Source organism: Perognathus longimembris, chromosome 3, assembly GCF_023159225.1.
Source record: "Perognathus longimembris pacificus isolate PPM17 chromosome 3, ASM2315922v1, whole genome shotgun sequence".
In the NCBI taxonomy this organism is placed as follows: domain Eukaryota; kingdom Metazoa; phylum Chordata; class Mammalia; order Rodentia; family Heteromyidae; genus Perognathus; species Perognathus longimembris.
This window is the reverse complement of record NC_063163.1, coordinates 85,006,519-85,029,396: the sequence shown is the minus strand read 5'-3', so window position 1 is coordinate 85,029,396 and position 22,878 is coordinate 85,006,519. Positions and strand designations below refer to the sequence as shown.

General features: G+C 60.7%; 1 protein-coding gene across 1 annotated transcript; it reads left to right on the top strand.

Moving 5' to 3' along the window:
- Positions 1-41: 41 nt before the first annotated feature.
- Dtx1 (deltex E3 ubiquitin ligase 1) lies at positions 42-22,555 on the top strand. Its single transcript, XM_048342911.1, is given in 11 exon segments — positions 42-176; positions 475-1,124; positions 13,097-13,578; positions 13,581-13,810; positions 18,652-18,713; positions 19,165-19,326; positions 19,458-19,519; positions 20,030-20,188; positions 20,265-20,426; positions 20,512-20,601; positions 21,311-22,555. Coding segments are annotated over 10 exon segments (1,890 nt in total). The 5' UTR covers positions 42-176; positions 475-868; the 3' UTR covers positions 21,536-22,555.
- The last annotated feature ends 323 nt before the right edge of the window (positions 22,556-22,878 follow it).

Genomic DNA, 22,878 nt, shown 5'->3' with positions numbered 1-22,878 from the left:
GCAGCTCTCGCGTCCGTCGGTCGGTCTGTCAGTCTGCCGGGTGCTGTGTCGTGCCGCCAGGGCCTGGGAGACAGGGCCCCCCCCCCCCCCGTCTTTCCCGCGGCCCCCCGATCTCCCGGGCGCCCGGAGCTGCGGGGCGGAGACGGAGCCGGGAAGGGCCGCGCCCGAGACCGGCGGTGAGCGCGGAGCTGGGTCCCCACCGGCCCCGCGGGGCCCAGGGCGGGGTGGGGGGCGATCGGGGCCTGATGTCGCCCCCACCGAGGCGACCCCCGAGGGGCGCTGGGCCACGCGTCCCCGGCAGGCGCGGGCCCGGGATCGGGGGGCGCTGGCGAGCCCAGGGGGGCCTGCGGGCCTCGAGACTCGGGAAACGGCGCCCTGGCCCCGGAGCCCAGGCTCGGCTGGCCTGACCCCCCGCCGACCGCCGCGGGAAGCGGCCGCGCACCCCCCTAAAGGCCTCTCCCCGCCCCCCCGCAGGTCGCGCAGGACGCGCGGGCCGCGCCCCCGGCCCCCGCCCCTTTCCCAGGCGCCCTGCAATCGCCCCTGCTGCCCAGCCCGTCGTGGAGAGGGGACGAGAGGGGCTGGGCTGCTCCTGCCCGCCCAGCGCCCTGGGACGCGGGCGCAGGATCTGGGTCGCCGCAGAGAGGCCGGACCGGACCGGGCCGCGCCGCGAGCCCCAGGACGGAGCCTAGCTTTTGGGAGGCGCGCGGGGCGCTGACCCAGGTCCGCAGGCTGCCCTGGCCGCGCCGTCCTCCCGCAGGGCCCCGAGGCCTCAGCGGGGCGCAGAGCTTGGGGTCCCCGGCCTGCGCCCCGCGCCTCCCTCCCGGGACCCCCGCGCGCTGCGCCCCGGCGGCGCGAGGCTGAGGGCGCCATGGCTCGGGCCGGGCCGGGCGCGGTGCCCGGCGGAGGTCTGGGCTTCCCCCCGCAGAACGTGGCCCGGGTGGTCGTGTGGGAGTGGCTGAACGAGCACGGCCGCTGGCGGCCCTACACGGCCACGGTGAGCCACCACATCGAGAGCGTGCTCAAGGAGGACGCGCGCGGCTCCGTGGCGCTGGGCCAGGTGGACGCCCAGCTCGTGCCCTACATCATCGACCTGCAGTCCATGCACCAGTTCCGGCAGGACACAGGTGAGCACCCCCTCCCCTACCGGGCCCCCCAAGACCCAGCCCTGGAGCCGTCTCCCAGGGCCTCCCTGGCTACCGCGGCCTCTCCCTACTCACCTGTAAAATGGGTGAACTGACAGGTTAAAGAGAGAGAGACTCTGAGCTCTGAGTTGAGGGGACTGCTAGCACCCAGTTACCAAAGATGGTGTGTGTGTGTGTGTGTGTGTGTGTGTGTGTGTGTGTGTGTGAATGTGTGTGCATGTGCCAAAACTGGACTCAGGACCTAAGTGCTGTCCCTGAGCCTTTTCTACTCAAGGATGGTGCTTTACCATTTGAGCCACAGCACCTCTTCCAGCTTTTTGCTGGTTACTTGGAGATGGGACTCTTGCAGTCTTTCCTGCCCCTGGGGTTGGCTTTGAATTGAGATCCTCATCCCTCAGCCTCCTGAGTAGCTAGGATGACAGGTGTGAGCCACCAGGCCCAGCTTCTGAGAACCCTCCCCCTCCCCCCATGTCACGTGCAGTGAGAGTGGTTATTGGGTTTGCAGCTGTAGAACAATGTTATAGGCCGAGAAACACAGTCCCGGTAGCCTGAGAGATTCAAAGGCAGAGCCGGGTTGGCCGCCAGGCATCAGATTCTGCAGGTGAATCTTGGTGGCCTGGAAGTGGCTGGGCTTTTGGTGGCATGAGGGGAATCGTGGCGCTGGTGGCTGGGCTGGTGGGACCGGGCAGGGCATCCTGAGAGCCACAGAGGGTTGGGGGAGACCATGGTGGAGGCACTGGTTGCAGAATTGGTGGTGGTGGCGTGGTTGGAGGGAGACTTGTGATGTGAGAACACGATTTGGTGGCTGCGCACTGCACGCGGGGTATGTGGAGAGGTGATGTCAGGAAGAGCGGCGTGGCTGTGGTGATGAGGTGACAGGTGGCTGGCAATGGGGACCCGTGGTCCCTGTCCTGGGGCTTGTCCACCCCGCACTCCGTGCAGTAAGCTTCCTATGCTATTGTCCTAGCTCCCCCAGTCTAGCTGGGCTGCGCCATGGTCTGAGCCGGGCATTCTGTGGCCCCCCAATGACAGGGCTCCGGACTGCAAGCTCTGGGGTGCAGGACGTCACCCCCTCTGGCCACATGTAGCCCTGAAGCCCTGGTTCGTTGCAATGATGTCACTGTAGCCCCTGCACTCGCTGGCTAGCCACGCGTGGCTGCTTTGTGGGACAAGGAGGACCCGCCATTTCTGCAGGCCTCGGGGCCCAGAGCAGGCCTAACAAGTGGCTCCCAGAAGCGCCATTTCATACCTGTGTCTCCTCAACCCCAGGCCTTGGCTGAGGTTGAGTCATGATGCTCATTCACTTATTCCACCCTACTGTCATTTGTTGATCTCCTGTGTGTGAGGGACTCTGTGCTAAGCCAGGCAGTCCTTCCTAGGAGGCTTATTCCAGAAAAAACTACCATGAAGGTCCAGAAAACAACCATACAATCATGTGGATCGTCCATTGTAGGCCTGTCAGCATAGGACAAACCGGAGGAGCTTGGGGAAGACTTGCGTGAAGAAGTGATATTTGAGAGGCAGTGTTTCAGGCAGAAGGAAGCCGCTATTGCAAAGGTCCTGGGGTAGGAAAGAACAGGTTCCATTCAAGTGCATTGTGTCTGGCATGCAGTGAACAAGGAAGGTGGAGCAAGATAAAACTGGAGCAAGGAGCAGCCATGCAGACCTGGACAGCTGTGGGAAGGACTTGGGGCCTGGTCCTGGGCAGAGGGAGGCCGCACTGTCCAGTCTGGTGCCTGTCGTCTCAGAGGGTGGCTGAGGCCCTAGTGAGGAATGAACAATGGGAGCCGCCCCTACCAGGTTTCGCCTGTGGTCTTGGGTGGCGGCGGGCAGGGCCTGGCTAGTGGAGATTCCGCAGGCCTTCCCTTGGCTCGGGGCACTGAGAAGCAGAGCCCCACCTGAGGCAGCTGCCTTGGTAGCTTCCTGTCCCTCTTAATAGCACCCCTCTGCCCTGGGCCTCACGGACCCCCCTGGGAGTTCAGCCTCCCCCGGGAGTTCAGTCTCATCACTTCCCCACACCCCTCCCAGTGTCCCAGCTAAGCCAGCACTCTGCTAGGAGCCCTCCCCCCCCCCAGCAAGGGGGGCTGGAGACCTGTGGGGCTGGCAGGGAGCTGGGTCCTGGGGGACTGGACACCCCAGGAGCAGAGCAGGGAGGGGCCTATGGGAAGCAGAGCGGGAGCACCGGGCTCTTTCAGTTTCCACACCGGTGGAATGGGCCGGCTACCTGGCATCTGCACCCACTGTGGGTCCAAGGGCTAATGGACGCCACACCTAGCCCAGGCATAGGGGATCACACTTGTAATCTCAGCTACTCAGGGAGGGGTGGGGGCCAAGCAGGACAAGGCCCTGAGTTCAAATCAAATCCTCACTGCTGGTGTGGGGGGGCAGGTCAGCGAGGGAAAGTGGGGAGGGAGAGTGAGAGAGAGGTCTAACACCTTGGAAATCTGTTCTGCACACATCTGTAAAACCCAAACCTGTGGCATATGTGCTGAAGGGAACAAGGCTTTGGTCTCGATTTGCTAATGATAAAATTAGCGAAGCTCTCCTTAGCTTGGAGGGGCGGGCAGTGGCGTGGCCTGGTTTTGCGGGCACCCTTCTCTGGGAGCTGGCTGGCTTTTCTGACGGGGCGGGCGGGTGGTGAACCTCCCCCTTCGGGTCCTGCCTGGCCCCAGCAGGTCACATGAGACCCACAGGGCCGGTGGGCGCTGTGACCTCACAGGAGCAGGGCAGTGGGCGGGGATTGCACGTTTTCACAGCTGCTTTTTCTGGACTATTCCAAACTGCCAAAACCATGCTCCGTCCTGAGCTGCACAGGAACAAGTGGGGGGGAGGGTCGGCGCAGGCTGCAGTCCATGACCCCCTGTGCTTGCCTCTCATGACCCTGCCCTCGGGTAGGGCTTTGCTGATGACCGGGGCCCCCCAGTAAGGCCAGGCTAGGGGCACAACAAGTGGCTGGGCTCAGTGTCCCCCTAACTGCCACCCCCCCCAAGGTAACTCAAGTCCTATGCAGCCTGGTCCCCACCCCTGGGGGAGGGCGTGTCTGAGGACAGGACCGTGAGATGGGGGGGCCAACAGGGAGGATATGCAGACCACATCAAGGAAAGTACTTCCAGAATTTAGACACAGGTGGAGAGATGGAGGCCCAGAGAGGGTGAGGAACTCACCCAGGGTCACACAGCCTAGCTGTTGTCAACTGAAGCCAGGCTTCTGGAAACAGATCCCAAGGATGGAAAACAAGGTGGTGTTCCTCCTGCATCTCTCTGGAGACTTCTGCTGAGGCTGTTGTCAGATGGGATCGAAGGCAGGGACCTTCAGGGTTTCCCTGGGGGGTCCCCAGGGCTTGGAGCCTGGGTTACAGGGCCCCTGGGAGACCTTGGAGCTGGGCCCGATCTCAAGGTCAGGAAGAGACACCTTGGGGACCCGCCATAGGTCCGTCACAAGCCTGCATTCCTCTTTCCTCCTCTGTGGACCTATTCTTCTTGGAGGGGGTTGGTAGTATTAAGGTCTGGATTCAGGGCCTCAGCCTTACTTGGCTGGTGTCCTACCACTTGAGCCATGCCTCCAGCCTGGCTTTTGGCTGGTTACTTTGAAGACAGAGTCTCTAAGACTTTTCTGCCTGGATTGGCTTCAGATCAAAATCCTCCGGATCTCAGCCTCCAGAATAGCTGGGATTGCAGGTGTGAGGCGCCATGCCTGGCTGTAGACTTAGCCTGCTGGCCTCTGGCTATTCAGACACTATTCAGACCCAGGTCTGCTATTCAGAGCCAGGTCTGCCATCTTCTCTTTGACAGTCATTGGTGGCAGTCCTGTACCAGGCCAACCTCACAGCCTGGTCCCTGCTGTCTGTGTGACCCTGCGCAAGCTGCTTCACCTCTCTGGGCCTCAGCATAATGAAGACAAAATGCGGGCCCTTACCCGAGCGGGTGGCCAGAGGAACTACAGGTGGTAACACGGGGAAAACACAATCTTTGCACACAAAAAGCCCCACTTGGGCTGGCGTAGAGAAGAGGTCTGCATTCCTGGGTGGCTGCGTCAGGGGTTGGCAGGAGGCCTTTCTGGAGGAAGAGGCCTGCTGTGGGTATCAGGATAGGAGAACCCTGGGAGGAGGGGCAGCCAGCCCTGGCAGAGAGCTCAGGCCCCAAGGACAAAGAGCCAGGGGTCTCTGGGGACCCACAGACCTGGCAGGCAGGGCTGCCAGCTGAGGCCCTTTAAAGACCTGGCCCCTGGGGGACCCAGAGCTACACTGCAGGACCAGCCTCATTAATCACAGGCCCAGGAGGCCGGTGTTGGGGCAGAGAGGGCAAGGGGAGGGCTGGCGGGGCGTGTGTGTGTGTGTGTGTGTGTGTGTGTGTGTGTGTGTGTGTGTGTGTGCAGGGGCTGGCTGGTCCCCACTGCCGTCACCCCAGCCTTAGAGCACGGGCACCTGCCCAGGCTGGAACCAGGTGGGTTGAGCTGAAGGCCGGGTCTGCGGGCTCTGAGTACCATGGATAGCGCCCCAGGCACCCAGCCTGTGGGGGTGCAGGTCCTGGGTCTACCCCCTAATGTACCTCCTCCTGCTCTGCCCACCGACCCCCTCCCTTGGGAGCTGTGCAGTCTGACCTAATGAGGAGGAAGGTGCTGGAAGCTGGGATGGCTCTGAGAGGGGCTGTGGGGGGAAGGAGGTTCCCAGGGAACGGGGCTGGGGGAGGGGGCTGGGGGGAAGAGGGGAGGGGGCTCTGGAGATGGCAGGACCGTGACTGGTCTGCTCACAATGCAGCAGCCACTCAGGTAGGAGGTGAGGGATCCCCAGCCCCTCCTGGAGTGCAGGGAGCCCCTGCCTCTGCCCCAAGCCTCACTCATCTCTCACGCTGTGGCAGTGGTCCGCAGGCCACTGAACTCCACCCCCTCCAGGCCAGGGCCTTTAGCCTAGACGAGCCCCAACCATCTCGCCCCGGGGTCCACACCTCCGTAGCCACTGGGCAGGGCTCGGGGGAGGGAAGACTGCTGCTTTGTGCAAACCACGCCCCTTTTCGGAACCTCGGTTTCCCCTCCTGTATCGCAGCCCCAACAACGGTGTCTGTCTCAAGGGATCTGAGGTGTGCATTTACTCATTCTGTGAGAGCTTCACAAGCACCTACTGTGTGCCCAGCACCTTAGCAGTGTGGGCCCTCAGAAGTTCTGTCCTGGGGGGAGCCCAGGATGCAGGGAGGTCCCATGAGCCACCGGCTGGGGCTGCACCCGAGACCAGGGCCTCTGCCTCTCTAGGCTCCTGGTATGGTCCAGGCAGCCTGCGCTGGCGGGATGGCCAGTGCCAGGCCAGTGCCAGCGGGCAGCGGGTCCTGCCCAGCACCTGACGTGCAGAACAAAGGGTGGCCCTGCCAGCAGCCAGGCCTCTTCTCCCTGTGGGCCTTTGTCCCCCTCCATCCCCAGGGAAGAGCAACAGGGCTGGGCAGCACGGGGCCTCCGTCCTCCGCCCTCGGGCCTCCTCAGCTCTGGAGAATGGAGGGCTTGTTGTGCCAGCATGTGAGGCCTCAGGCTGGGGGGCAATGACAGGGCCCAAGTTCAGATCAGCCACGTGTCTGTCTCCCCGGGACTCAGTTTCCCCATGTACACAGAGACTGTGGGGTCAGGCGCAGGCTGTGCTTCGTGAGGTCTAGGAGTGTGCGTGGGACAGGGTTTTCTGGCAATTACTTCCCGCGCCACCCCTTTGTTGGCTGCATGGCTGTGTGTGGGGAGGGCGGGGACTTACCCCTGCCCCCCAGGAGGCCAGTCACCCTGCCATGACCGTGGATACTGGAGATTTGGGAGATCGCCACTTGCCCAGGCTCAGCTCTACTGTAAATGTGCTCACTGTTGCTTTATTCGGGTTATTTGTTTGGGACAGAAACAGGATTTGAACTCAGGGCCCTGTACTTGCTGAAGGTGCTCTACTGCTGCAGCCATGCTTCCGGTACTTGAGACACACTCCCAGCTGGAAAGACACTGCAGACAGAGGGGCGCTGAGGCACAGTGGTGCTTGGGGCGTTTGGCCTGGGTGCAGCTAGACTTTCAGGCACGTCCAGGCAGCTGACACTTGGCCTTCAGGGCTGAGCTGGGGGCTTAGACGGGTGCTCAGGGCGAGGCCTTCAGGGCTGAGCTGGGGGCCTAGAAGGGTCCTCAGTGCAATGGTTAGCTGTTGATGTCTGTGGAGCTGAGATACACAGGGTCACAGCTGAGTTTGTGCAAGGGCCCCTGGGCTGCCCATGAGAACACACCACAGGAGGCAGGGAGTAGAAAATCTGGGCTCACACCTGGCCTTGGTAAAGCGGCGTGACTTTGTGCCAGGCGGTCTGACTTGGAGCTTGTAAGAATCTGAGTGTGAGGAGGCATCAGGCCACGGGGTGACGAGGCAACCCCCCACAGTGCCCCAGCCCCTCAACCTTCCCCAGGCAGAACTGAATACCACCCCTACCCCCCCACACACACACACCCGCCTGGCAGCCAGTAGCTCCCCGGGGAGCTAGGCAACTCCAACAGAGCCAAAACCACAAATGGGCTGGGGCTTAACCTAAAGAGTCCCCAAGGAGCGCGGAGGAAACCGGAGCTGTGTCATATTGATTGAGCTCAGTCAGGGCCAGGGCTGCCTGCATCCACAGGTGGCCCTTCCCGCCCCGGCCCGGCCCGTGCCAGAACCCACCCAGTGCTGTGCACTGCTTTCCACACCTCAGAGGGCCTCGATTTCCTTATCCGCCAAGGCACCCTGAGGAGGGTGAGCTGACGCCCCAGGTTAGCACCAGGAGTCCTGGGTGTCACTGGCCTTGTCATGGAGGGCCAGTCCTGCAGATGACCAGCTCCAGGGCAAAGGGACAAGGCAGCTGCTCCAGAGAATCATGAGAGTCCTGACCAGGAGTTGAGCCTCAGCCAGGCCCCTGTCTTGCTGTACAACCTCTGTGCCTCAGTTTCCTTCTCAGAAACATGGGTGTGTGAAAGCAGAGCTAACAGGTGGCCTGGGGCTGGGGGCTGGGCCGACCAGCGAGTCTGGGCCTCCGCCTCCAAATCTGTAGAAGTGGGGTGATGAGCTGGGCTCTAGCGGCTCCCTCCTGCAATCCCAGCTACTCAGGAGGCTGAAAGCTAAGGATCATGGTTCGAAGCCAGCCTGGGCAGGAAAGTCCATGAGACTTTTATCTCCAGTTCAGCAAAAGAGCTGGAAGTGGTGCTGTGGTTCAAGTGGTAGTGTTCCAGTGTTGAGCAAAAAGGCTCAGGGACAGCACTCGGGCCCTGAGTTCAAGCCCCAGGATGGGCACACACACAAAAAGAGAGAGAGAGAGAGAGAGAGAGAGAGAGAGAGAGAGAGAGAGAGAGAGAGAGAGAGAGAGAGAAGGCAATGGAGTCCTCAGATTGGCCTTGCTGTGCAGGTGAGGATGAAGCTGGCTGGCATCTGAGCGCGGCGCAGGGGGTGGGGGGCCGCAGGCCCTCACTGCATCCTGGCACTCGTGATGCTCGACCCACTGCCCACCCCTCAGGCACAGCCCCCCACAGGATGTCCCGTGACAGCCTCCCACGGCCCTCCTTCCGCCCAGGCCTGGGGACCCCAAACTGAGGTCATTTCCCTCCAGGAAGCCATCCCCAAAGGGAGGAACCCCTACTGGGCTCCCAGGCTGTCCCAGGCCTGTGAGGCACAAGCAGGTGGCTCAGGACCCCGACCTCTGTCTGTGGGGTGAGCTGGAGGCTGAGTCCCCCTAACACCCCACTGCTAGGCTGGGGGGAAGGGTGTGGCATAGATTCGATTGGTGCCCAGCTTTCAAAGCAAAGCTCACACAGCTAACCTGGAGGCAAACTGGGGTAGTGAGTTCCCCGTGGCTGGAGGTATCCAAGGCTAGGCTAGCCCTGGCCTAAGCCCAAGTTCTTGAGGCCTGCCTGGACCTTCCTTAATCTATGATGGAGCTTCGTCCTCAGCTCTCTGCTCTTGGCCATCCAGGATTTCCCCTGTGGCCCTGGGCTCCGCTTTCCTGTCTATGAAGTGGGTAAAATCCAGGCAGTGGAGGAAAGGGACAGACGTGCCGAGCTGAGCACAATGGCAGCGAGCAGTAGGTGCTCAGGAAGGTTGCTCAGTCACTACCTTTGCCATTTCTGCCCCGAGTCTCTCTCCCGAATCATGGCCTCCACCACTGTTCCTCCCTGCCATTCTGTAACCTCCTCATCTCAAAGTTTCAGCTTTGCTTTTCTGTCTGTCCAACTTGTCTCTTTGACACCGGCCCCCTTGGCTGCCCCCCCCACTGGCCCCCAGTTTGGTCTTGGTGTCTGTGTCTCCCCGCCCAGCCCAGCCCTCCTGGACTAAAGCCCCTTTGCCTTCAGCTCTGCTGGACAGAGACTGGAGTTTCTCAAGCAAACATTCTTGCTGGGCTGGGGGGAGGGGTGAAAACGAAAAGCCAGCACACAAAGGCCAGGCTGGAAGAGGAGGCTTGTCCTGGAGCCTGACTACCACGGAGACGCAGGCCCTGAGGCCAGTGTAATGCCCAGCCCAAAGTGATGGGGTGGGCCTGGGGCCCCTGGCAGAGCCCTGAGCCCAGCCCGGCTCTCCTAGGCTCAGGAGCCTCCAGCCCAGGGCCTCTTGTTCCTTCAGCAAATCTAGGCTCCAGTCGCTGTGTGTGGTGGAGGGAAGTGACCAGTGGCTCAATCCAGGGCCGTGATCTATACAGGGCACCAGCAAACCAGCTGACCCTCTGGGCCCCCGGGCCTGGTCCACAGCCAGCCTGGGCCCCCCCCCCCAGATAGACAATGGGCAGAAGCAGGGCACAGTGGGGTACAGGGCCCAGCAGGGAGGGCAGCGGCTGCCCTAATTACTCTAGCTCTCCAGTTTCAAAAGGACTCCAGAGACGCAGCCTTTAATAAGTACCTGTAAACAGACAGGGAAATCGATGCCTGGTAAATAGAGCCCTAGAGATGGACGCAGGGCTGGCCGGCCCTGGCCAGCTCCCAGAGTCCTATGCAGCAGAGCTGACCTCTGGAGCCTTGTCCCTGCTGCCCCTATCTCCACCCCACCCCTAGGACCAAGCACTCCCCTTTCCCACCACAGCCAGCCAAGTAGGACACAGCTGCAGATCAGGCCAGCTTCAGGCTTCCTGCGGTGGGAAAGCCACAGTGAGTCTGACCTGCTCCCTGAGCGCCAGCAAGCCCCACCCAGTGAGAGCGGTTAGGAACAAAAGCAAATGATTTAATGCCAGTGTCTAGATACACATGCACTGGGGGGGAAAATAGCTGTGCAAGTAGAAGGCTGAGATGGGGAGGACTCAAGTGTGAGGCCAACCAGGGCAAAAAGGCCATGAGACTCCTCTGCACCAATGGAAATCTGGGCAGGGTGGGGGCTGGAGACGATGACTGCAGGTGACCTGAGACAAGCGCTATTGTAGTTAGCATTGTGGATCGTTGCCCTTCTGCTGAGCGCTGTGCAGAGCTCCTCTGTGCTCACCTCTCTGAGGAGAGAATTGTTACGAGAATTTTTACCCGTGCTTTCCAGAGAGAACTGGAGCTGTGTGTGGAGCAAGGATTTGCCCCAGGCCTGAGAGAATTCGGAGTTGCTTTTTCTGAATTACCATCTTGGTGTTGGGCCCCGCCTACCCCTATCCCCCTCCCCACCAAGCTCAGGACCCAGGAGGGTAAATAAGACCATTCCCCTCTCCTCTTGCCACCATCTGACTTTGCCTTCAGCATGGGCTTGGGCCTGCGGCCCGCTAGCACAGTTCCTCCTTATGCACTTGGGGAAACCGAGGCCCTGAGCTGGGAGATCAGCAGACGGGCACAGCCGGTGCAGGATCCAGGCTTTCCTCCCTCACTGGGCCCTCCCAGGACTGAGCTGGATGAGGCACCATGGCCAGGGAGGAATCAAAACAGAGGCGCTCAATAAAAATGATAAATGAACTGTACATCTAGGCCCCTCCCCCCGCTAGTCTTCCTCTGATTGGCTGGAGTATGACAGCTGCCCTCCTCAGTGTTGTGCTAGTCCTCCTCTGATTGGCTGGAGTGTGGCAGCGGCCCCTCCTTAGAGTCGAGCTAGTCTTTCTCTGATTGGCTGGAGTATGGCAGCAGCCCTCCTCAGAGTTGTGCTAGTCTTCCTTTGATTGGCTAGAGTGTGGCAGCGGCCCCTCCTCAGAGTCGAGCTAGTCCTCCTCTGATTGGCTGGAGTGTGGCAGCAGCCCCGGCCCAGGGCCCAGCTAGTCTTTCTGATTGGCTGGAGTCTGGCATACACACAGGGCCCAGCCTCCAGCCCACACCCTGCCTCTCTCCAATCAACTTCAGCTCTGGGCCTCAGTTTCCCCTGCTGGCTGAGCAATTGATGGATCTGGGGTCAGAGAAGAGAAGTGTGAGCAGGGAGAAGGGGACCCCCCCCCAACCAAGAGAAAGTTCTGCTCCTTTCCATTTTTCCAGATGAGAAGGCCAAGGCAGAAAGACATGGGGTCACCTGACATAGTCATGGGCCTGGACAGTGGGGGTGCCAGACTTTGAAATGAGGTTTGGGGGGAAGGTCTCCACTGCAGGAACTTAGTGTCATTCCTGTGACCCAGGGCAAGACTTTGGGGGGGGGCATCCTGGATTAGCCTCATCCCCATTTTCAACATGGGGCCACTGTGGCCTAGACAGGCTCTGGGGGCCTGGCAGGCAGCTGAGAGGCCCTGTGGTAGCTTTCTGGCAGACATGCTGAATGAATCAGTGAAGGAAAATTTCTCCACCCCAGCCCCAGGATTCTAGAGCAAGCCAAAGGCTCTGTTAAGTCCTGCAGCCTGGCCTGTGTTAATGAGTTAGTGCAAGGTTTCCCGTAGGGCCTGGCTGGTGTGTGTGTGTGTGTGTGTGTGTGTGTGTGTGTGTAGAGCTCTGGCAGATGTATAGCCAAGGTGGGGAGTGAAGGATCCATGCCCCAGCATTCAGAGTGGGGTGTGTGTACCCACCCAGTAAGGGGACTAGGAACCACTGCATGGAGTGGGGCTGGAAGGAGCACTCCGCACAGAACCCTGCAAATACCATGGTGGGCTAGTGTCTACCAAAGGAAGGAAGATGTGTGCAAACAAGGATGAAGCCATGTTTGAAGGGATAAAGTCCTAAACCATAGCTGGGCATGGTCGTGCATATCTGTAATTCTGGCTCTCAGGGACCAGAATGGGCTATTGTACACAGACAGGTTGAACTCTGTGTCAAAAAGAAGAGCTCAACTCCCAAACTACTGGTACATGAACTAATGAACTTTATTCATCAAATGTCTCCTCGGGTACTGGTTTTATAGCTGAAAATAAACCCGAAATGGCCATCCCGGCGGCTGTTACACTTAGCAGGGGAGGTGGCTGAAGCAGGACAAAGGGCAGGGCAGAAAGTATCCCAGATGGGGGAAGAGCAGGGAAGGAAGAAGGATGGAGAGGCTTCATGGATGAGGGCACTCTGAATGGGCGGATGAGAGGGAGTGAATGAACAAACCAACGGCAGATGAGTGCAGGAAGGCATGAACAAAGGCATGGGCTGGTGTTCAGTTCATGCTTGACTGAATGAATGAATGAACTAAATGGTGAAGGTGTGAGCACAAATGCATGGCCCAATGGGGTGGTGCTGAGATTTGAACTCACAACCGAACGACTGAATGAACAAATGACGAACTCGTGAAGGAAGGCGTGAACCAATGCATTCCACACAATGGTTGAATGGGCTGGTGCACGGTTCGAATTCGTATCTGCATGGATGAAAGAATGAACTGTATCCCAAACAAATGAGGGAGTGGTGACCGTGGCCGCTGCCCGGGTCCCTGGTGGGCCAGGGCCTGGCACATTTCCTCCCCAGGCCCCTTCATGAGCGCCGGCCTGGACCCCATCTGCCATTCCCTGTCCCCCTGCTGAGCAGCCAGGCACCGGCCCATCCCGGAGGACCGACGTGAGCTGGCCTGGGGCCCGGCCTCTGGCCGTGTGCCCTGATCTGACCCTCCTGTCCCCCTCTCCCCCCAACCCCCCCCCCCGCAGGCACCATGCGCCCCGTGCGCCGCAACTTCTTCGAGCCGTCGTCGGCGCCGGGCAAGGGCATCGTGTGGGAGTGGGAGGCGGACGGCGGCGCGTGGACGGCCTACGACATGGACGTGTGCATCACCATCCAGAACGCCTACGAGAAGCGGCACCCGTGGCTCGACCTGTCCTCGCTGGGCTTCTGCTACCTCATCATCTTCGGCAGCATGTCGCAGATGAACCGGCAGACGCGCCGCCGCCGCCGCCTGCGCCGCCGGCTGGACCTGGCCTACCCGCTGACGGTGGGCGCCGTGCCGCGCTCTCAGTCCTGGCCGGTGGGCGCGGGCCCGGGCCGGCCCTGCTCGTGCGCGCAGTGCCTGCTGGTGGACTGCACGCGCGCCGCCTCCAACGCCGTGCTGGCCTCGCAGCGCCGCCGCGCGCCCCCGCCGCCGCCCGACGCCGCCGCGCGCGCCCCCGACGGCACGCCGCGCGCGCCCGCGCCGCCGCCGCGCGCGCTCTGCGCCCCAGCGCCACCTTCGCGGGCGCCGCGCTCTGGGCCGCGCCCGCCGCCGCGCCCGCCGCCGCCACCGCCGAGCCCGCGCCCCCCGCCAACGCCGGCCCCGCGCGGACCCCCGGAGCCCCCGACGCCGCGCCCGCCCCAGGACAGAACAACCTCAACCGGCCGGGGCCCCAGCGGGCCACCAGCGCCAGCTCGCGCGCCTCCATCCCGCCCGGGTAAGACGGGGCCCACGGGTCCGGGTGCGCCCCGGCGTGGTGCGCGCGCGCGAGCGAGGTCAGAACCATCCGCGCCGTCCCAGCTGCTCAGGACGCGGAGAGTGGAGGGTTCCAGTGCGAAGCCAGCCAGGCAGGAAAAATCCGTAATCTTCCAGAAGTCGCTCTGTGGCTCACGTGGTAGAACGCCCTCGCCCTCCTAGAGCAACAAAAGCCTAGGGACAGCGCCCAGGCCCGGAGTTCAAGTCCCAGGATGGACACACACACACACACACACACACACACACACACACACACACTCTCTCACTCAAAGCAAGCCGAGTGCTGGTGGCTCACGCCTGTAATCCCAGCTGCTCAGGAGGCTGAGATCTGAGGATCCCAGTTCAAAGCCAGTCCAAGCAGGAAAGACTTTTATCTCCAATTAATCACCAGAAAACTGGAAGTGGCACTGTGGCCCAAAGTGGTAGAGACCCAACCTTGAGTGAAAAAACTCAGAGACAGCACCCAGGCCCCAAGTTCAAGACCCAGGACTAGCACACACACACACACACACACACCCCAAAACAACAAAAACCCATCCTCACCTCCCAATTCAAAGACAAGGAAACAGCAACAGCAAGCCTGGGAGGGCAAACTCACAGGTGACAGGGTCCTGCAGGCACTGCCAACAGCCCCGGATTCCTGATGCTTCCTTGCTAAACTATCCTGTATCCCTTGGCTCCCCCAAACAGCTCCGGAAGCCCGGAGTGCCCATGTGGCTGGAGATGGGGAACCCTCTGGCTGCACCCACCCTGCAGGAGCCCAGAGCTGGTGTGCATGGTGTGGACTCAGAGGCCTGCATGGGTCCCATCCAGCATCCCAGTGGCAGGTGGTATGTGGGCCCTCCCCTCTGCCTTATTAGGATGGTTCCCAAACTGGGTTCCAGGCAGAATACTTGGGGTACCTTGGAATGGGGATAGGGGAGACAGAGGCACCTCCTGGTGCCTGCTTTAACCAGAGTTCTCTTTGGCGGGGGGCTCTCCTCTGCTGGGCTGTGCCAGCAGGATTTCACTGAGGAAGGTAGGTACCCTAGGTCATATGGAGTTCAGAAATCCCTGGGTGCCATGTGTTAGGCACGCACCTTCATAACTCAGCTTTTTCTGCCCAGAGAATTTTGAGGGCAGGCTTCCAGGTAGCCTGGGAATTCCTCAGCTTTTCTGCAAGGTTCAGTCTCCAGGGGTGTGCTGTGGCCATGTGTGATCAGACCCACAGACAGACAGGCAGACAGTCACACGGCCACGACTGAGTGCACCCCTGCAGGGAGGGACAGACAGGGGTGGGGGGGCTGGGTGAGAGGAGATGGGGGTGAACAGAAAGGCTGTTCCAGGCAGAAGGAACAGCCAGTGTGTCTTCCAGGGAGCTCGGCATCAACCCTGAGCCGTGAGGGGGCTGGAAGTGCGCGGTGACCCCAGGCAGGGCACTAGGTAGGAGGTCTGAATGAGCTCAGAAGGTTCTAGAGACAGAGAGAGAGGCCCACTTGTAGAAACAATGGGGGCTGAGATGGAGTGTGCTTTTGCTGTGGGGAGAAGGGGGCGTCCTCATCATCGAATGTCCTCTTCTCACTAGCCTGTGTCCCCCATTTCCCTTGCCCCCCCCCTGCTATTTCTAGCCCTTCTTGGGCCCAGCAGGAAAGCGGGGGATGGGGATGGAGGGGCCTCACATGGTCCCTCAATCCACCCTGCCCTCCAGACAAGCCTGAATCAAGCCCCTCAACTCCCAAATCCAATGAGCCCCAGCTAAAAATCCCAGGGGTTGGGGGAGACAGGCCCCAAGGGGGGGTGGGAGAAGGAGAGTGGGATGGCCAACCCCATCCTCCAGGCTGACGCTTGCAGTTGCCAAGGCAACTAAAGCCCGTGGCAGCCTGGGATTGGGGGGGGGGGTTGTCCCCGCTGAGCCAGACAGTCTCCCCGCCCCCAGCCTGCTGGCCTGGCCTTTCCTTCCCAGCTCTGTCCCTGTGTCTGTCCCCTTTCCAAGGTCTCCCTTCCAAAGGCCCCCTCTCACAGTGGCCCTGCTTCCCGGCTAAGGAGCAGAGACCCTGCCCCAGGGCTCCAGGGGTAGAGTGAGTGGTGGGCAGGGCGGGTTCCCCCAGCCCTCCGCGCTGGCAGATGCCGGCGCCTGTCCTCGCTTCACCTCGCTGCCTGTGCGCCTGTGCGCTGATTCTGCCTCCGGATGATGTTGTCCTGATGGACCGGGCCACCCTGGTGACCTGGTTTTAACTCCACGCTCCCCTTAGCCTGCCTCAAAACCACTCCTTTCTGGGGCCCTGGATTGAGACTCCGGCATGTGAACCCCCAAGTCAGCCCCTAACCAGGCCTCTGGGGTTCTCCCTCCACACCTGCCTGCAAGTGTGTCTTTATGTCTTCCTGGCTCCGTCTCTCTGTCTGTCTTCCCCATCCCCACCTTACTGCATCTCTCCCATCTTTTCCTCTCAGCTCCTCCTGCTCCTTTTCTCCAGCCTCCCTGTCAGGGAGGGGACCAGTGGCTTTGCTTCCCTGGCCTCAGTTTCCCCATCTGACAAAGCTCAGCTACCTGTCATGAGCTGACTGACAGGCTCTCTCACCTCACCCTGGAGGGGGCACAGAGAGGAAGATTAGCCTCCTGGCGTCACAAAGCCAGGCAAGGCAGAGCATTCAGTTGACCAGGGTTTTTTCCACCCGCCCCTGTGGGGGAGAGGAGAGCCAGCTGGCAATGTGGGCCTGAGGGATCCACAGGGTGGGGAAGATCCGCCCTGCCTCCCCAGAGGTCAGCCTCCAGCCCTGCGGAACACAGCTGGGCAGCTGGGCTGAGAGCAGAGCCTCGCTCAGACTTTCCACCCCCACGAGGGAGGGGCACAGCTCAAGCCTGCCTCTGTTTGACAAGGAGAAGCGTTTGGGTACCAGGCCTCTCTCACTCCCACCCCAGGTGGCATTCCTCACACAGGGAAACTGAGGCTCTGGAAGGCTAAGATACTTGCCCAGTGCCATGCATTTCAGCCTGACTGTGCCCATTAGCCAACATGGGAGACGCCTCACAGGCTACACCCTCCCCCCGCCCAAGGTGTCTGGGAGCCCAGGGGTGAGGATGGAACACCACCAGCCAAGTTCAGGCCCAACTTTGGCATTCCCTCCTGCTGTGTGACCCCGCTGAACCCCTCACCCTCTCTGGCCCTTGGGTTTTGCACCCTGTGGCATGGGGATGCCCTTACAGGCCATCATCCAGCCTGAGGCCAGATATCACCCGAAACTGCCCTGCCAATCATGATTAACCTCCTCCTAAGTAGCACATTTAAATGACTCAAAAATCCTCCACTACCAAAGGTACAATGCAGAAATTCTCATCCTCCCCAGGTTCCCAGGACCCTCCCCCCACCTCCCGCCCTCCCCTTTTCCTGGCCCCAGGGGCTGGTGTGTGGCTGTAACCCTGCCTCGCCCCAGGTCAAACCCGGAGCCCTCCCACCGTGCCCCCACCTGCACCGCTTTCTGAGAGACTCCCTGGGAGGCCAAACTCTGCACCACTAACCACAACCACGAGTCTGCCCCAGGCGGGGCGGGGCGTGGGAACTGCAGGCCTCCCACCCACCTGGGCTCGGGCAGAGAGTGCTGGGCCCACAGGGGACTCTGAGGATGCAAGAGGTGACATGAAAGCTCCTGGAGCAATCTGACCTCCAAATTCCAATCACCCCTCTCCAACTGTTTCTCAAGGGGCCCTTTCAACACAGGAAAAACCAAGCCCCCCCTGGAATGTGGGTGCTGGAGCCAGGAAGGGGTTCCCAGACAGAATGTGTCTGCTCTGAGGAAGCCAGACCTGGCTTCTGCTCTAAACAGAAGGACCCCAAAGGAGTCCTGAGGCTGGGCCTGGGAAGGCAGGGCTGGGGTGGAGGCCCCTGGGAGATAAAGTTCTCACTGAGCAGAGGAAGCTGTGTGACCCACATCAAAAAGGGGCCCCCAGTGGCTCCCACGCTCGGCTTCATGGGAACTCGGCTACCTGACATTCTCTGGGGCAGCCTGCAGATTGCGGGAGGCTGGGGCCACTTCAGGGCCACCTGACCCGAGCAGCTCACCAGCAGGTGAATGAAAGATGGCCCATCCTAGGTGCCAAACTGACTTTCGTAAGGCAGAGCTCTGGGTTTTACAGGATTCCAGAAATGATCTCAGATGGGTTCTTCTTGGGGTCCCTTGCTCAGTTCCACATCAAAGGCTCAGTGAGAACAGGGGCATCTGTAGACCAAAGGTATCAAGCTTTCCTGATTGATAGGGGCTTCCTGGAGAGCCATGATGGATTAGTGATGTCTGCCATGATAGGAGACAAGAGGATGGTGGTATATGGGCAGCCTAGAACCAAATGTCTTTGGAAGCCTAGCATAATAGCACACACCTATACTCCTAGCCTTCAGGAGGTTTGAGGCAGGAGATCATGAGTTCCAGGATAGCCTGGGTGACAGTAAGACTTTCAAAAAAAGAGAGAAAGTCTTTGGAAACTGAGTTTTTAATATTGTACACGTGCAGGACTTATTAGAATCTCTATTGTGCTCAGTTATGTTGAATCCCTGAGAGGGAGACAGACAAGTATTTCCTGATTAATCCTTTATTCTTCATAAACTTTGAGAGATGGAGTGATCAATAAAGGGAGGACCAGAAGCCAAGTCATCCCCCTGGGGAGGAGGCAGCGCCCTCTGTCCTGGGACACCCACATCAGGATGCGGTTTTCTGGGGGTCCTCCTGCATGGCGGGCAGGTGTGAAGGGGCCAGAGACAGAAGGAAAACTAGGGTCCCTGATGGAGTGTTGGAGCTGGCAGTACAGCTGTGGCCTCTACCCTATTCTCGCAGGGTCCCTGCACTCCCAGTGAAGAACCTGAATGGTACCGGACCTGTGCACCCGGCCCTGGCAGGTGAGGCCAGCCGGGGTGGGAAGCAAGGGTAGGGCCTGCCAGGGTAAAGCCCAGCCCCACAGCCTCGAGGGCACCCCTCCAGCTGGTGGCTGGGCAAAGGCACGGCCCCTAGCACTGCTCTCTTGGCTATAATCAGGATGGGGGAGGTACCCCACTCACCCATTTGGGGGCACAGCCCGGTGAATGGGGTCTTGGGGGGAGCTCTGCCCTCCATCCAGGCTGAAGGAAGACAGAGGGTGTGGCCCAGAGGACCAGACCTCTTCAATCTACCAATGGCGGGAGAGCATCTGCTTGGTGGGCATGGCTTATTATATCGCCTGCCCGATAACTAGGGGGGGCGTGACCTGTGGTGTCGCCCCGCCCCCTGATCACCGCGATGGGCGTGGCCTGCGATGGTGTACCGCCCCTCACCACGGTGGTGGGCGTGGCCTGCGGTGTCGCCCCGCCCCAGGCATGACCGGGATCCTGCTGTGCGCCGCGGGGCTGCCCGTGTGCCTGACCCGCGCCCCCAAACCCGTCCTACACCCGCCACCCGTGAGCAAGAGCGACGTGAAGCCCGTGCCCGGCGTGCCCGGCGTGTGCCGCAAGACCAAAAAGAAGCATCTCAAGAAAAGTACGCCCCACCCGTCCTCGGAGGCTGCCCTGGCGCTGGCCCCTCCCGCCCCTACCCCTCTACCCGCCCTCCTGCCACCCCGGCCTGGGCCCAGCCAACCCCACCCCACCCCACCCACTGTGTCCCCGCAGGTAAGAACCCGGAGGACGTGGTCCGAAGGTACATGCAGAAGGTGAAAAACCCCCCGGATGAGGTGAGCCAGCAGGGAGGGGCGGATCAGACCTGGGTGGTGGCAGGGAGCCTGGAGAGAACCTGGCCTGCCCTCCACCGGGAGCAGTTCCTCCCGGCCTGCCCCTTCCAGCCTTCCCTTCCCTTCCCTACCTCTCATGGCCTCTGACGGACACATCCGCTGGTGTCACCGAATCTCACATCTACGTCAGATGGCCGGCAGTTTCCTGTCACACACTCCTTCACACCACACACACACACACACATTTCCACGAAATGTCCTGAAGTTTCCATTTGGGGTAGTTAATCCTTTAATCCAGCCAGACAGGGGCCTGGCTGATTAATCAGAATTTAATGTATGAAAGCTGTCCTCTCTCCATTTGCCAGATGGGTGCCATGGACGGTGTGTGTGTGTGTGTGTGTGTGTGTGTGTGTGTGTGTGCACATGCATGCACATGCGTGCTGCTCAGCCCCACCTCAGGAGGCGTCGCGGCCTCCCCAGCCTCTGTGTTCCTTGGTGCCCCCCCCCCCCCAGGACTGCACCATCTGCATGGAGCGGCTGGTCACGGCGTCGGGCTACGAGGGCGTGCTGCGGCACAAGGGTGTGCGGCCAGAGCTCGTGGGCCGCTTGGGCCGCTGTGGCCACATGTACCACCTGCTGTGCCTCGTGGCCATGTACTCCAATGGCAACAAGGTGGGCTGGGCCTGGCGGGGGGGGGGTGAGCACCCCCACATCCAAAGGAGGCTCACCTCTCACCTCCCCTCCTTAGGACGGCAGCCTACAGTGCCCCACATGCAAGGCCATCTATGGGGAGAAGACGGGGACCCAGCCCCCCGGGAAGATGGAGTTCCACCTCATCCCGCACTCGCTGCCCGGCTTCGCGGACACGCAGACCATCCGCATAGTCTATGACATCCCCACGGGCATCCAGGTGAGGCCTGCTGGCCCCTGCGGCCCCCCAGGCTCTGCCCGGGCCCCCCATGCGTCTGTGGTCTAAGCTGCCATGCCTCCCGCAGGGTCCTGAGCACCCCAACCCCGGGAAGAAATTCACGGCCAGAGGCTTCCCACGCCACTGCTATCTGCCCAACAACGAGAAGGGCCGGAAGGTGGGTGCCGGCCATCCCCTGGTCCCCTGTCCCTGCTGGCCCCCAAACTAGCACCTGAACAGCTCTGCCCACCTTTTTCACACACCTCTGTCTCAACACCCTGCAGGTGCTGAGGTAAAGGCCTTTACCCCTTTTTAGAGAAAGAGAAATGAAGCTTCAGAGAGGGCAAGTCACTTGCCTGCAGTCACACAGCTATAAAGTGATGGAGCTGAGATTTGAACCCAAGTATTCAAGCCCTTCATCCACTTAACTCGCTGTAGGTGGTCTAACTCTACTTTTTTGTCCGTGTGTGCCAGTCCTGCGACTTGAACTCAGGGCCTGGATGCGGTCCCTTAGCTTTTGTGCTCAAACCTAGTTCTCTATCACTTGAGCCACAGCATTACTTCTGACTTTTTGCTGGTTAGTTGGATGGAGATAAGAGTCTCAGGGACTTTCCTACCTGGGCTGGCTTTGAACCACAGTCCTCAAATCTCAGTCTCCTTCATAGCTAGGATGCCAGGTATGAGCCAGCAAGCGCCTGGCTGCTACTTGTGTTTTTCAAGAGAAGCCAGAAATTAAGATTTCCGTAGAAACTTTGGGGGGTTTAATTCATTGAGGACATGGGGCGGCCAGGCCAGCAGGGCTTAGCCAGACACGGAGTCTCAGGAGGCGGAGTGGCGGCTGGAGGAGTGGGAGCCGTGGTGACCAGTGCCCCCTTCCCCCGCCCCAGGTGCTGAGACTGCTGATCACAGCCTGGGAGCGAAGGCTCATCTTCACCATCGGCACGTCCAACACCACCGGCGAGTCGGACACTGTGGTATGGAACGAGATCCACCACAAAACCGAGTTTGGGTCCAACCTCACGGGCCACGGCTACCCGGATGCCAGCTACCTGGACAACGTGCTGGCGGAGCTCACTGCCCAGGGTGTCTCCGAGGCTTCAGCAAAGGCCTGAGGCCCAGGCCGCTCATCTTCCCTCCCGCTTCGCCCCTGCACCTCCAGCAGGTGGGCCCCGGCCACCCAGGTCCAGCACTGGGAGGAGCCTTCAGGAAGCCAGAATTGTTCTGGGGACCTGGCTGGTGGCAGTCAGGGTGATGGCCACACAGCAGGCCAGCTGACTCCGACTGGAAGTTTCCAGAGAGGGTGAGAGAGATAGAGAGAGAGAGAGAGAGAGAGCTAGAAACCACAGTAACGTCCCTGCCAAAAAGACAGCATCCTCACTCACAAACACGTGTCCTGTTGAACACACACACGCACGCACACCCACGTGCCTCTACCTTCCCCCACGCCAGGGGAGAAGAGAAAGACCCCCCTTTCCCGTGACACCCCCTGTGGATCCCACCCGTGTTTCTGTGGCAGCTGCCCATGCTGGTCTGCTCTCTGACTCAAGTGGGCAGTGACAAACCTGAGGGCCCCCAAGGGACAGAGGGAACCCTGCCACCCCTTCTGCCTCGCCTCCTGTGTCATCTCTGCTACCCAGCGACTGGACAGAGGGCCTGTGGGGCGAAACCCTCACTGTAGCTTTATACTGGGCGGACTGGAGCCAGCAGAGAGGTTCTTGTTTTGTGCGTGTGTCTGTCTTTGTCCTTTCCTCCCCCCTCCAACCTGCAGGCCTTACATCTATCCCAGATAAAGGCACTTTTCTTCATCCTGCCCCATCTTGTCCACTGCTCTCCACTTTGCATAAGACTTCAGGAGCAAGAGCAGGCGGCCTCCTCCGGGCCTGTACTGTACTTGGGAACGGGAGAGCTGGCAGCGAAGAGTTAACTCCCCTCTCCTGGGGGGCGGGGAGTGGGCGGCTGACCATCTCCAGCCAACCAGAGGCCTGTTGCCTAGGCAACTCACCAGCTCCGCCTCTGTTGATTGGCTGCCCAGGTGGAAGTCAGCCAAGATTTAAAGGGAAGCCAGCTGATTGCTCTTTTGAAAACCTACCAGTCCCACTGTGGGCGGAGAAATAAATGGTCTTTCTCCTCCTCGGCCACTCTTTACCTGCCAAGAGGGGGCTGGGTGCCTGCGATGCTGGGGGGGGGGGAGGGCGGGCAGGGGGGGAGTGTCTTCAGGAACAATGGCTTGGAAGGGATTGGCGAGCTGAGGGCCAGGGACTCGGGCAGCTGCTGACGCCACGGAAGGAAAGGAAGGAGAGAGATAGAGCGGGACAAACCCTCCAGGTGACGGTGGCTGCCTGGCTCAGGGCCAGGGCCCAGCGCATCCATGTTGCTCCCTGAGGTGGAGACTAGAAGAGGAGCAAGGGGTGGGAGCCTGTGGGGGAAGAGGCTCTGGTGGTGCCAGGCGACCTCT